At 50.4% G+C, this 14,317-nt stretch overlaps 1 protein-coding gene across 4 annotated transcripts in view; it reads left to right on the top strand.

Annotated features, from left to right (window-relative positions):
* LOC134931777 (nucleolar protein 56-like) overlaps positions 1 to 14,317 on the top strand; it is a 73,975-nt gene that overhangs the window by 23,319 nt on the left and 36,339 nt on the right. For all 4 annotated transcript variants that reach the window (XM_063925482.1, XM_063925465.1, XM_063925472.1 and 1 more), the window contains 3 exons: positions 1,658 to 1,845; positions 1,937 to 2,088; positions 2,308 to 2,408. In XM_063925482.1, the coding sequence (XP_063781552.1) occupies positions 1,658 to 1,845; positions 1,937 to 2,088; positions 2,308 to 2,408 (441 nt within the window). The remainder of the gene's footprint in view (positions 1 to 1,657; positions 1,846 to 1,936; positions 2,089 to 2,307; positions 2,409 to 14,317) is intronic.

Here is a 14,317-nt window from a genome sequence, read left to right as displayed (position 1 = left end):
CCATGCGTCCAGGTTGGCGTCTTCCGTTGCATACAGATCTGTTGCAGCAAAGATGGGTTTTTTTCACTAGGACCTTCTTTGGCTGGCCTTAATAGCATGGCTATTGAAGCCAGTATCTTTAAGGCTAAACGGGTTTCTTCCAACATTGTACAGACCATGTTGCTAACAGGAAACCTGTTAGGAACTACCACTTGGTGTGGATTATTTTCATCATGTGGTTTGACAGGAAAGGGTTTCACACTTATTTGTCTGTTTTCCAAATTCTTAGCTTTTTTTCTCAGGATGGTTTGGTGGCGGGTCTCCATCTGAGTACACTGAAAGTGCAGGTTTCTGCGCTATCCTCTGATTTTCAATGTCAAGGGCAGGAGAAAACCCGAGGGATTAGGTCCCGTTGAAGGGAGTATTGAATAGAAGATAGGTTAAGTAAGAGAAGGAAAATCAGAGGGGAGAGGGCCCTGCTTGTGAAAGCTTACAAGGGAAGGGCTGGACAGACAGGGACACAGAAGGGGTAGACAGTGAGCATGGGACAGGGGATTAGAATGAGAATTGTCTGGGTTTGGTGAAGAAGTGGGTCTTTAGAGCCCATTTCAAGTTTTGTAGAGAGTCTGATGGGGAGAGGTAGAGAATTCCAGAGAAATGGAGCAGCACGTGAGAAATCTTGGAGGTAGGAGTAGGAGGAAGTAATCCGTAGGCAGGAGAGTCGGCGTGCATGAGCAGAGCGAAGAGGACGGGTGGGAGTGTAGAGGGAGATAAGATCAGAGATGTAGATGGGAGAGGAGTGGGTGAGGGCTTTGTAAGTGAGTGTGAGAAGCTTGAAATGGATTCTGAAAGGGAAGGGAAGCCAGTGAAGGACTTGTAAGAAATGAGTAGTGGACGTAGGGGGTAATTCCAAGTTGATCATAGCAGGACATTTTTTAGCAGTTGGGCAAAACCATGTGCACTGCAGGGGAGGCAGATATAACATGTGCAGAGAGAGATAGATTTGGGTGTGGAGAGTTAATTCTGCAATCTAAATTGCAGTGTAAAAGTAAAGCAGCCAGTATTTACCCTGCACAGAAACAAAGTAACCCACCCAAATCTAACTCTCTGCAAATGTTATATCTGCCCCCCTGCAGTGCACATGGTTTTGCCCAACTGCTAAAAAATTTCCTGCTACGATCAACTTGGAATTACTCCCGTAGTGCGTTTGGTGAGGAAGAAGATCCGGGCAGCAGCATTAAGGATAGATTGGAGTGGAGAAAGGTATTTGTCAGGGAGGCCAGTCAGGAGGAGATTACAGTAGTCTAGTCAGAAGGTGACCAGTGAGTGGATGAGGGTTTTAGTAGCATCCTGGGTGAAAATGGGTCCGACCCCAGAAATATTTTGAGATCGAAATGGCAGGTTTGTGAGAAGTGTGAAGGAGACGAAGGAGCCATAGATTACTCCAAGACTTGGTGGCTAGAGGGGATAGTAGTGCCATCAATAGTCGATGTTCACCTTTGGTTTAGGACTGCTTTCAGATTTGTAATAATGACCAGGGGTTGCAATGGATTGGAGCTACTCTTATTCATATATTAGTATAATAAGTGCCAGCTCTTATGTTCCCCCTGAGCAACCGATGATTCAGTGTCCTCCATATGGAATCAGATAAAAGGATCCTGTTTTCTCCTTCCTACAGAGAGTGGTACAGTCGTCACTTCCCAGAGCTTTTAAAGATTGTGCCCAATAGCTCCATGTACTGCCGTATGGTGAGGTTCATCGGAAACCGTAAGGAGCTGTCTGAGGAGAAGCTGGTAGAGATGGAGGAGATAGTCATGGACCGTGCCAAGGCCCAGGCAATCCTGGACGCCTCTCGATCATCAAAGGGTGTGTAGTCACATTTATAGTAACACTGCTAGGAGGGGTCTCCGCCTATAAGGTCATTTGAATCTTACTGGCTGTTCCCCCTCTTGTCCAGGCATGGACATCTCACCCGTCGAGCTTGTGAACATTGAGAGCTTCACTAGCCAAATAATTTCTTCATCAGAGAAGTGGAAGAGCCTGCAGGAATGTCTCCGATCAAAGATGAGTCGCGTGGCCCCCAGCTTGTGTGCCCTCATTGGAGAAGTGGTACGTATGTTACATGTGCAGCAGCATTTTCGATTGGCTCTCTGCGTTTTCAGTGCTGGAGAGCCACCTTTTGGCCCCTCACAGACATGATGTATCCGTAAATATGTCAATCCTCTCAGACTGCTGCTGAGAATCTTCCACTGCTGACCTGTGCCGTCACTAACTCTACGCGGCCCATCCAGGTGTCCTGTCCTGTGATCACTGTCCTTGCATCCACAGGTGGGCGCCCGTCTGATTTCTCATGCAGGAAGCCTGGGAGACCTCGCCAAGTTACCGGCTTCTACCATCCAGATCTTTGGGGCAAAGAAGTCCGTCTTCAGGTACATGGACCGGGCAGCTGTGGGATGGCAGGTGACCGGGTGCTGGTCTTGCCATGTTGGCACATGCTGTCTGTCAGCCATTGCATGAGTAATTGCTCATTGCCCAGTGTCTGAGCAACCCTTAACTAACTACCTACACTCAATTCAGGTCAGATTTCACAATGTCCTGCTGTAGCCGTAGTGTGTGAGGGATTGGGGGTCAGTGCTATGGGAAATGTCTTGCTGTAGCCGTAGTGTGTGAGGGATTGGGGGTCAGTGCTATGGGGGATGTCCTGCTGTAGCTGTAGTGTGTGAGGGATTGGGGGTCAGTACTATGGGGGATGTCCTGCTGTAGCCATAGTGTGTGAGGAATTGGGGGTCAGTGCTATGGGGAGTGTCCTGCTGTAGCCGTAGTGTGTGAGGGATTGGGGGTCAGTGCTATGGGGAGTGTCCTGCTGTAGCTGTAGTGTGTGAGGGATTGGGGGTCAGTGTTATGGGGGATGTCCTGCTGTAGCCGTAGTGTGTGAGGGATTGGGTGTCAGTGTTATGGGGAATGTCCTGCTGTAGCTGTAGTGTGTGAGGGATTGGGGGTCAGTGCTATGGGGGATGTCCTGCAGTAGCCGTAGTGTGTGAGGGATTGGGGGTCAGTGCTATGGGGGATGTCCTGCTGTAGCCGTAGTGTGTGAGGAATTGGGGGTCAGTGCTATGGGGGATGTCCTGCTGTAGCCGTAGTGTGTGAGAGATTGGGGGTCATTGCTATGGGGGATGTCCTGCTGTAGCCGTAGTGTGTGAGGGATTGGGGGTCAGTGCTGTCTGTGGGGGATGTCCTGCCGTAGCCGTAGTGTGTGAAGATTGGGGGTCAGTGCTATGGGGGATGTCCTGCTGTAGCCGTAGTGTGTGAGGATTATAAAAGAAAAGAAATACCGTGAGGTATTTATACTCCTAGGCGCTTGATGCGAGGTTCACCACAGCAGCTGTATATATATAGGGGTTGGTCAGACCCCTAGTGGTATAAACAATAAACAATAAAGATAGTAGCGCTTAATGGTCACAAATGCAAAGGTGTGTCACAGTTAAATCACAATTTATTATAGGATAAAATGTAAAAGAGCAATGCACATTGGTGGTTGATACCACTTAAAAACACTTAAATGAAAGAGGCTGTATAACTCCCAAAGGTGTAATGTCCTATTGGAAAAATTTGCAAAAACGGACCTGTTCCTATGAAAGTCCCCTTGGTTAGTAGGATATGTGTCCTATTCGTGGATAGAATAGTTACCACCAACGTATCTCGAGGCAATTAGGCGAAACTGCGTCCGCAAGATGCTGTTCCTCGGCAGGTGTGGGAGTATATATCAGTCAAGCAGGTCTCACTGAGACCTGCTTGACTGATATATACTCCCACACCTTCTGGAACCTTTGGACCTGGACCAAGCCCCCGTTGAATATTTCCATTTGGATATAAGAACATTCCTATTTCATCGTGGTAAAACATCACTCACCACCTGCCGAGGAACAGCATCTTGCGGACGCAGTTTCGCCTAATTGCCTCGAGATACGTTGGTGGTAACTATTCTATCCACGAATAGGACACATATCCTACTAACCAAGGGGACTTTCATAGGAAGAGGTCCGTTTTTGCAAATTTTTCCAATAGGACATTACACCTTTGGGAGTTATACAGCCTCTTTCATTTAAGTGTTTTTAAGTGGTATCAACCACCAATGTGCATTGCTCTTTTACATTTTATCCTATAATAAATTGTGATTTAACTGTGACACACCTTTGCATTTGTGACCATTAAGCGCTACTATCTTTATTGTGTAGTGTGTGAGGAATTGGGGGTCAGTGCTATGGGGGATGTCCTACTGTAGCCGTAGTGTGTGAGAGATTGGGGGTCATTGCTATGGGGGATGTCCTGCTGTAGCCGTAGTGTGTGAGGGATTGGGGGTCAGTGCTGTCTGTGGGGGATGTCCTGCCGTAGCCGTAGTGTGTGAAGATTGGGGGTCAGTGCTATGGGGGATGTCCTGCTGTAGCCATAGTGTGTGAGGGATTGGGGGTCAGTGCTATGGGGGATGTCCTGCTGTAGCCGTAGTGTGTGAGAGATTGGGGGTCATTGCTATGGGGAATGTCCTGCTGTAGCCGTAGTGTGTGAGGAATTGGGGGTCAGTGCTATGGGGGATGTCCTGCTGTAGCCGTAGTGTGTGAGGTATTGGGGGTCAGTGCTGTCTGGGGTATGTCCTGCTGTAGCCGTAGTGTGAGGGATTGGGGGTCAGTGCTATGGTGGATGTCCTGCTGTAGCCGTAGTGTGTGAGGGATTGGGGGTCAGTGCTGTCTGTGGGGGATGTCTTGCTGTAGCCGTAGTGTGTGAGAGATTGGGGGTCAGTGCTATGGGGGATGTCCTGCTGTAGCCGTAGTGTGTGAGGGATTGGGGGTCAGTGCTATGGGGGATGTCCTGCTGTAGCCGTAGTGTGTTAGGGATTGGGGGTCAGTGCTATGGGGAATGTCCTGCTGTAGCCGTAGTGTGTGAGGGATTGGGGGTCAGTGCTATGGGGGATGTCCTGCTGTAGCCATAGTGGGTGAGGGATTGGGGGTCAGTGCTATGGGGGATGTCCTGCTGTAGCCGTAGTGTGTGAGGGATTGGGGGTCAGTGCTATGGGGGATGTCCTGCTGTAGCCGTAGTGTGTGAGGGATTGGGGGTCAGTGCTATGGGGAATGTCCTGCTGTAGCCGTAGTGAGTGAGGGATTGGGGGTCAGTGCTATGGGGGATGTCCTGCTGTAGCCGTAGTGTGTGAGGGATTGGGGGTCAGTGCTGTCTGTGGGGGATGTCTTGCTGTAGCCGTAGTGTGTGAGAGATTGGGGGTCAGTGCTATGGGGGATGTCCTTCTGTAGCCATAGTGTGTGAGGGATTGGGGGTCAGTGCTATGGGGGATGTCCTGCTGTAGCCGTAGTGTGTTAGGGATTGGGGGTCAGTGCTATGGGGAATGTCCTGCTGTAGCCGTAGTGTGTGAGGGATTGGGGGTCAGTGCTATGGGGGATGTCCTGCTGTAGCCATAGTGGGTGAGGGATTGGGGGTCAGTGCTATTAGGAATGTCCTGCTGTAGCCGTAGTGTGTGAGGGATTGGGGGTCAGTACTATGGGGGGATGTCCTGCTGTAGCCGTAGTGTGTGAGGGATTGGGGGTCAGTGCTATTAGGAATGTCCTGCTGTAGCCGTAGTGTGTGAGGGATTGGGGGTCAGTACTATGGGGGGATGTCCTGCTGTAGCCGTAGTGTGTGAGGGATTGGGGGTCAGTGCTATGGGGAATGTCCTGCTGTAGCCGTAGTGTGTGAGGGATTGGGGGTCAGTGCTATTGGGAATGTCCTGCTGTAGCCGTAGTGTGTGAGGGATTGGGGGTCAGTGCTATGGGGGATGTCCTGCTGTAGCCGTAGTGTGTGAGAGATTGGGGGTCATTGCTATGGGGGATGTCCTGCTGTAGCCGTAGTGTGTGAGGGATTGGGGGTCAGTGTTGTCTGTGGGGGATGTCCTGCCGTAGCCGTAGTGTGTGAAGATTGGGGGTCAGTGCTATGGGGGATGTCCTGCTGTAGCCATAGTGTGTGAGGGATTGGGGGTCAGTGCTATGGGGGATGTCCTGCTGTAGCCGTAGTGTGTGAGAGATTGGGGGTCATTGCTATGGGGAATGTCCTGCTGTAGCCGTAGTGTGTGAGGAATTGGGGGTCAGTGCTATGGGGGATGTCCTGCTGTAGCCGTAGTGTGTGAGGTATTGGGGGTCAGTGCTGTCTGGGGTATGTCCTGCTGTAGCCGTAGTGTGAGGGATTGGGGGTCAGTGCTATGGTGGATGTCCTGCTGTAGCCGTAGTGTGTGAGGGATTGGGGGTCAGTGCTGTCTGTGGGGGATGTCTTGCTGTAGCCGTAGTGTGTGAGAGATTGGGGGTCAGTGCTATGGGGGATGTCCTGCTGTAGCCGTAGTGTGTGAGGGATTGGGGGTCAGTGCTATGGGGGATGTCCTGCTGTAGCCGTAGTGTGTTAGGGATTGGGGGTCAGTGCTATGGGGAATGTCCTGCTGTAGCCGTAGTGTGTGAGGGATTGGGGGTCAGTGCTATGGGGGATGTCCTGCTGTAGCCATAGTGGGTGAGGGATTGGGGGTCAGTGCTATGGGGGATGTCCTGCTGTAGCCGTAGTGTGTGAGGGATTGGGGGTCAGTGCTATGGGGGATGTCCTGCTGTAGCCGTAGTGTGTGAGGGATTGGGGGTCAGTGCTATGGGGAATGTCCTGCTGTAGCCGTAGTGAGTGAGGGATTGGGGGTCAGTGCTATGGGGGATGTCCTGCTGTAGCCGTAGTGTGTGAGGGATTGGGGGTCAGTGCTGTCTGTGGGGGATGTCTTGCTGTAGCCGTAGTGTGTGAGAGATTGGGGGTCAGTGCTATGGGGGATGTCCTTCTGTAGCCATAGTGTGTGAGGGATTGGGGGTCAGTGCTATGGGGGATGTCCTGCTGTAGCCGTAGTGTGTTAGGGATTGGGGGTCAGTGCTATGGGGAATGTCCTGCTGTAGCCGTAGTGTGTGAGGGATTGGGGGTCAGTGCTATGGGGGATGTCCTGCTGTAGCCATAGTGGGTGAGGGATTGGGGGTCAGTGCTATTAGGAATGTCCTGCTGTAGCCGTAGTGTGTGAGGGATTGGGGGTCAGTACTATGTGGGGATGTCCTGCTGTAGCCGTAGTGTGTGAGGGATTGGGGGTCAGTGCTATTAGGAATGTCCTGCTGTAGCCGTAGTGTGTGAGGGATTGGGGGTCAGTACTATGGGGGGATGTCCTGCTGTAGCCGTAGTGTGTGAGGGATTGGGGGTCAGTGCTATGGGGAATGTCCTGCTGTAGCCGTAGTGTGTGAGGGATTGGGGGTCAGTGCTATTGGGAATGTCCTGCTGTAGCCGTAGTGTGTGAGGGATTGGGGGTCAGTGCTATGGGGGATGTCCTGCTGTAGCCGTAGTGTGTGAGGGTTTGGGGCTCAGTGCTATGGGGGATGTCCTGCTGTAGCCGTAGTGTGTGAGGGATTGGGGGTCAGTGCTATGGGGGATGTCCTGCTGTAGCCGTAGTGTGTGCGGGATTGGGGGTCAGTGCTATGGGGAATGTCCTGCTGTAGCCGTAGTGTGTGAGGGATTGGGGGTCAGTGCTATGGGGAATGTCCTGCTGTAGCCGTAGTGTGTGAGGGATTGGGGGTCAGTGCTATTGGGAATATCCTGCTGTAGCCGTAGTGTGTGAGGGATTGGGGGTCAGTGTTATGGAGAATGTCCTGCTGTAGCCGTAGTGTGTGAGGGATTGGGGGTCAGTGCTATGGGGGATGTCCTGCTATAGCCGTAGTGTGTGAGGGTTTGGGGCTCAGTGCTATGGGGGATGTTCTGCTGTAGCCGTAGTGTGTGAGGGATTGGGGGTCAGTGCTATGGGGAATGTCCTGCTGTAGCCGTAGTGTGTGAGGGATTGGGGGTCAGTGCTATGGGGAATGTCCTGCTGTAGCCGTAGTGAGTGAGGTATTGGTGGTCAGTGCTATGGGGGATGTCCTGCTGTAGCCGTAGTGTGAGGGATTGGGGGTCAGTGCTATGGGGAATGTCCTGCTGTAGCCGTAGTGAGTGAGGTATTGGTGGTCAGTGCTATGGGGGATGTCCTGCTGTAGCCGTAGTGTGAGGGATTGGGGGTCAGTGCTATGGGGAATGCTCAGTTAGTGATTGACTGGTGAAGAGAGGTATATACAATAAGGAAGGGATCAGGTCAATATTAGGATTGTTGGGGGGGTAGGTCAGTAATAGGATAGTTGGGGTAGGTCAGTAATAGGATAATTGGGGGGAGGGGGCTAGGTCAGTAATAGGATAGTTGGGGGTTGGGGTAGGTCAGTAATAGGATAATTGGGGAGAGGGGGCTAGGTCAGTAATAGGATAGTTGGGGGTTGGGGTAGGTCAGTAATAGGATAATTGGGGGGAGGGGGCTAGGTCAGTAATAGGATAGTTGGGGGTTGGGGTAGGTCAGTAATAGGATAATTGGGGGGAGGGGGCTAGGTCAGTAATAGGATAGTTGGGGGTTGGGGTAGGTCAGTAATAGGATAGTTGGGGTGAGGGGTCAGGTCAGTAATAGGATAGTTGGGGGTGGGAGTAGGTCAGTAATAGGATAGTTGGGGGGTAGGTCAGTAATAGGATAGTTGGGGTGAGGGGGTAGGTCAGTAATAGGATAGCTGGGGTGAGGGGGTAGGTCAGTAATAGGATAGTTGGGGGTGGGGGTAGGTCAGTAATAGGATAGTTGGGGGGTAAGTCAGTAATAGGATAGTTGGGGGGGGTCGGTCAGTAATAGGATAGTTGGGGGTGGGGGTAGGTCAGTAATGGGATAGTTGGGGGGTAGGTCACTAATAGAATATTTGGGGGTGGGTGTAGGTTAGTAATAGGATAGTTGGGGGGGGGTCAGTAATAGGATTGTTGGGGGGTAGGTCAGTAATAGGATAGTAGAGGGGTAGGTCAGTAATAAGATAGTTGGGTACGTCAGTAATAGGATAGTTGGGGGGGCGAGGTCAGTAATAGGATAGTTGGGGGTGGGGGTAGGTCAGTAATAGGATAGTTGGGGGGTAGGTCACTAATAGGATAGTTGGGGGTGGGTGTAGGTCAGTAATATGATAGTTGGGGGGGTCAGTAATAGGATAGTAGAGGGGTAGGTCAGTAATAGGATAGTTGGGGGGTCAGTAATAGTATTGTTTGGGAGGTAGGTCAGTAATAGGATAGTAGAGGGGTAGGTCAGTAATAAGATAGTTGGGGGTGGGGGTAGGTCAGTAATAATAAGAATTTACTTACCGATAATTCTATTTCTCGGAGTCCGTAGTGGATGCTGGGGTTCCTGAAAGGACCATGGGGAATAGCGGCTCCGCAGGAGACAGGGCACAAAAAAGTAAAGCTTTACTAGGTCAGGTGGTGTGCACTGGCTCCTCCCCCTATGACCCTCCTCCAGACTCCAGTTAGGTACTGTGCCCGGACGAGCATACACAATAAGGGAGGCATTTTGAATCCCGGGTAAGACTCATACCAGCCACACCAATCACACCGTACAACTTGTGATCTAAACCCAGTTAACAGTATGACAACAGAAAGGGCCTCTTAAAGATGGCTCCTTAACAATAACCCGAATTAGTTAACAATAACTATGTACAAGTATTGCAGATAATCCGCACTTGGGATGGGCGCCCAGCATCCACTACGGACTCCGAGAAATAGAATTATCGGTAAGTAAATTCTTATTTTCTCTATCGTCCTAAGTGGATGCTGGGGTTCCTGAAAGGACCATGGGGATTATACCAAAGCTCCCAAACGGGCGGGAGAGTGCGGATGACTCTGCAGCACCGAATGAGAGAACTCCAGGTCCTCCTTTGCCAGGGTATCAAATTTGTAAAATTTTACAAACGTGTTCTCCCCCGACCACGTAGCTGCTCGGCAGAGTTGTAATGCCGAGACCCCTCGGGCAGCCGCCCAAGATGAGCCCACCTTCCTTGTGGAGTGGGCTTTTACAGTTTTAGGCTGTGGCAGGCCTGCCACAGAATGTGCAAGTTGAATTGTGTTACAAATCCAACGAGCAATCGACTGCTTAGAAGCAGGTGCGCCCAACTTGTTGGGTGCATACAATATAAACAGCGAGTCAGATTTTCTGACTCCAGCCGTCCTTGCAATGTATATTTTTAAGGCTCTGACAACGTCCAACAACTTGGAGTCCTCCAAGTCGCTAGTGGCCGCAGGCACCACAATAGGTTGGTTCAGATGAAATGCTGATACCACTTTAGGGAGAAAATGCGGACGAGTCCGCAGTTCTGCCCTATCCGAATGGAAGATTAGATAAGGACTTTTATAAGATAAAGCCGCCAATTCAGATACTCTCCTGGCAGAGGCCAGGGCTAGTAACATAGTCACTTTCAATGTGAGATATTTCAAATCCACCTTTTTCAATGGTTCAAACCAATGGGATTTGAGGAAATCTAAAACTACATTTAGATCCCACGGTGCCACCGGAGGCACCACAGGAGGCTGTATATGCAGTACTCCCTTGACAAAAGTCTGGACCTCAGGGACAGAGGCCAATTCTTTTTGGAAGAATATTGACAGGGCCGAAATTTGAACCTTAATGGATCCCAATTTGAGACCCATAGATAATCCTGATTGCAGGAAATGTAGGAAACGACCCAGTTGGAATTCCTCCGTCGGAACCTTCCGATCCTCGCACCACGCTACATATTTTCGCCAAATGCGGTGATAATGTTTCACGGTGACTTCCTTCCGTGCCTTAATCAAGGTAGGAATGACTTCTTCTGGAATGCCTTTCCCTTTTAGGATCTGGCGTTCAACCGCCATGCCGTCAAACGCAGCCGCGGTAAGTCTTGAAAAAGACAGGGACCCTGCTGTAGCAGGTCCCTTCTCAGAGGTAGAGGCCACGGTTCGTCCGTGAGCATCTCTTGAAGTTCCGGATACCAAGTCCTTCTCGGCCAATCCGGAACCACTAGTATTGTTCTTACTCTTCTTTGCCGTATGATCTTCAATACCTTTGGTATGAGCGGCAGAGGAGGAAACACATACACTGACTGGTACACCCAAGGAGTTACCAGTGCGTCCACAGCTATTGCCTGTGGATCTCTTGACCTGGCGCAATATTTGTCCAGTTTCTTGTTGAGGCGAGACGCCATCATGTCTACAATTGGTCTTTCCCAACGGTCTATTAACATGTTGAAGACTTCTGGATGTAGACCCCACTCTCCCGGATGAAGATCGTGTCTGCTGAGGAAGTCTGCTTCCCAGTTGTCCACGCCCGGGATGAACACTGCTGACAGTGCTATCACGTGATTCTCCGCCCAGCGAAGAATCTTGGCAGCTTCTGCCATTGCACTCCTGCTTCTTGTGCCGCCCTGCCTGTTTACATGGGCGACCGCCGTGATGTTGTCCGACTGAATCAACACCGGCTTTCCTTGCAGGAGAAGTTCCGGCTGGCTTAGAGCATTGTAGATTGCTCTTAGTTCCAGAATGTTTATGTGAAGAGACTTTTCCAGACTCGTCCATACTCCCTGGAAGTTTCTTCCTTGTGTGACTGCTCCCCAGCCTCTCAGGCTGGCGTCCGTGGTCACCAGGATCCAATCCTGAATGCCGAATCTGCGGCCTTCTAATAGGTGAGCCTTCTGCAACCACCACAGAAGTGACACCCTTGTCTTTGGTGACAGGGTTATTCGCAGGTGCATCTGCAGATGCGACCCTGACCATTTGTCCAACAGATCCCTTTGGAATATTCTTGCATGGAATCTGCCGAATGGAATTGCTTCGTAAGAAGCCACCATTTTTCCCAGGACTCTTGTGCATTGATGTACTGACACTTTTCCTGGTTTTAGGAGGTTCCTGACCAGATCGGATAACTCCTTGGCTTTTTCCTCTGGAAGGAAAACCTTTTTCTGAACCGTGTCCAGAATCATTCCTAGGAACAGCAGACGAGTTGTCGGGATTAAATGGGATTTTGGAATATTCAGAATCCACCCGTGTTGTCTTAGCACCTCTTGAGATAGTGCTAAAGCTGTCTCCAGCTGTTCTCTGGACCTTGCCCTTATTAGGAGATCGTCCAAGTATGGGATAACTAATACGCCTTTTCTTCGAAGAAGAATCATCATCTCGGCCATTACCTTGGTAAAGACCCGAGGCGCCGTGGACAATCCGAACGGCAGCGTCTGAAACTGATAGTGACAGTTTTGAACAATGAACCTGAGGTACCCCTGGTGTGCGGGGTAAATCGGAACGTGTAGATACGCATCCTTGATGTCCAAGGATACCATAAAGTCCCCTTCTTCCAGGTTCGCTATCACTGCTCTGAGTGACTCCATCTTGAACTTGAACTTTTTTATGTAGAGGTTCAAGGACTTCAGATTTAGAATAGGCCTTACCGAGCCATCCGGCTTCGGTACCACAAATAGAGTGGAATAATACCCCTTTCCTTGTTGTAATAGGGGTACTTTGACTATCACCTGCTGAGCGTACAGCTTGTGAATGGCTTCCAACACCCTCTCCCTTTCGGAAGAGACGGTTGGTAAGGCAGACTTCAGGAAACGATGAGGAGGATCCGTCTCTAATTCCAACCTGTACCCCTGAGATATTATCTGCAGGATCCAGGGGTCTACCTGCGAGTGAGCCCACTGCGCGCTGTAATTTTTGAGACGGCCCCCCACTGTCCCCGAGTCCGCTTGAGAGGCCCCAGCGTCATGCTGAGGTTTTTGCAGGAGCCGGGGAGGGCTTCTGTTCCTGGGAAGGAGCTGCCTGTTGGTGTCTCTTCCCTCTTCCTCTGCCTCGTGGCAGGTACGACAAGCCCTTTGCTCTCTTATTTTTGTAGGAGCGAAAAGGCTGCGGTTGAAAGGTCGGTGCCTTTCTCTGTTGGGGAGTGACTTGAGGTAAAAAAGTGGATTTCCCGGCAGTAGCCGTGGCCACCAAGTCTGATAGACCAACTCCAAATAACTCCTCCCCTTTATACGGCAAAACCTCCATGTGACGTTTTGAATCCGCATCGCCTGTCCACTGTCGTGTCCATAAGGCTCTTCTGGCTGAAATGGACATAGCACTCACCCGAGATGCCAGTGTGCAAATATCCCTCTGTGCATCACGCATATAGATAAATGCATCCTTTATTTGTTCTAACGACAGTAAAACATTGTCCCTATCTAGGGTATCAATATTTTCAATCAGGGATTCTGACCAAACTACTCCAGCACTGCACATCCAGGCAGTTGCTATAGCTGGTCGTAGTATAACACCTGCATGTGTGTATATATTCTTTTGAATAACTTCCATCTTTCTATCTGATGGATCCTTAAGTGCGGCCGTCTCAGGAGAGGGTAACGCCACTTGTTTGGATAAGCGTGTGAGCGCCTTGTCCACCTTAGGGGGTGTTTCCCAGCGCGCCCTAACCTCTGGCGGGAAAGGGTATAATGCCAATAACTTTTTTGAAATTATCAACTTTTTATCAGGAGCAACCCACGCTTCATCACACACGTCATTTAATTCTTCTGATTCAGGAAAAACTGTTTGTAGTTTTTTCACACCATACATAATACCCTGTTTTACGGTATCTGTAGTATCAGCTAAATGTAACGTCTCCTTCATTGCCAAAATCATATAACGTGTGGCCCTACTGGAAAATACGTTTGAATTTCTACCGTCGTCACTGGAATCAGTGCCCGTGTCTGGGTCTGTGTCGACCGACTGAGGCAAAGGGCGTTTTACAGCCCCTGACGGTGTTTGAGGCGCCTGGACAGGCATTAATTGATTGTCCGGCCGCCTCATGTCCTCAACTGACTGTTTAAGGGAAGATAAACCATCACGTAATTCCACAAATAAAGGCATCCATTCTGGTGTCGACCCCCTGGGGGGTGACATCTGCATATTTGGCAATTGCTCCGCCTCCACACCAATATCGTCCTCATACATGTCGACACCACGTACCGACACACACCGCAAACTCACAGGGAATGCTCTAATGAAGACAGGACCCACTAGCCCTTTTGGGGAGACAGAGGGAGAGTCTGCCAGCACACACCACAAAGCGCTATATATACAAGGGATATCCTTATATTAAGTGCTCCCTTATAGCTGCTTTAATATATATATATATAGCCATTAATGTGCCCCCCCTCTCTGTTTTACCCTGTTTCTGTAGTGCAGTGCAGGGGAGAGACCTGGAAGCCGTTCTGACCAGCGGAGCTGTGACAGAAAATGGCGCCGTGTGCTGAGGAGATAGGCCCCGCCCCTTTTTCGGCGGGTTCTTCTCCCGCTATTTTTCCAGTCAGGCAGGGGTTAAATATCTCCATATAGCCCCTATGGGCTATATGTGAGGTATTTTTAGCCTTGTATAAGGTTTATATTTGCCTCTCAGAGCGCCCCCCCCCAGCGCTCTGCA

The sequence above is a fragment of the Pseudophryne corroboree genome, chromosome 1 (genome assembly GCF_028390025.1).
Source record: "Pseudophryne corroboree isolate aPseCor3 chromosome 1, aPseCor3.hap2, whole genome shotgun sequence".
In the NCBI taxonomy this organism is placed as follows: domain Eukaryota; kingdom Metazoa; phylum Chordata; class Amphibia; order Anura; family Myobatrachidae; genus Pseudophryne; species Pseudophryne corroboree.
This window is presented reverse-complemented; position numbering and strand designations above follow the sequence as displayed.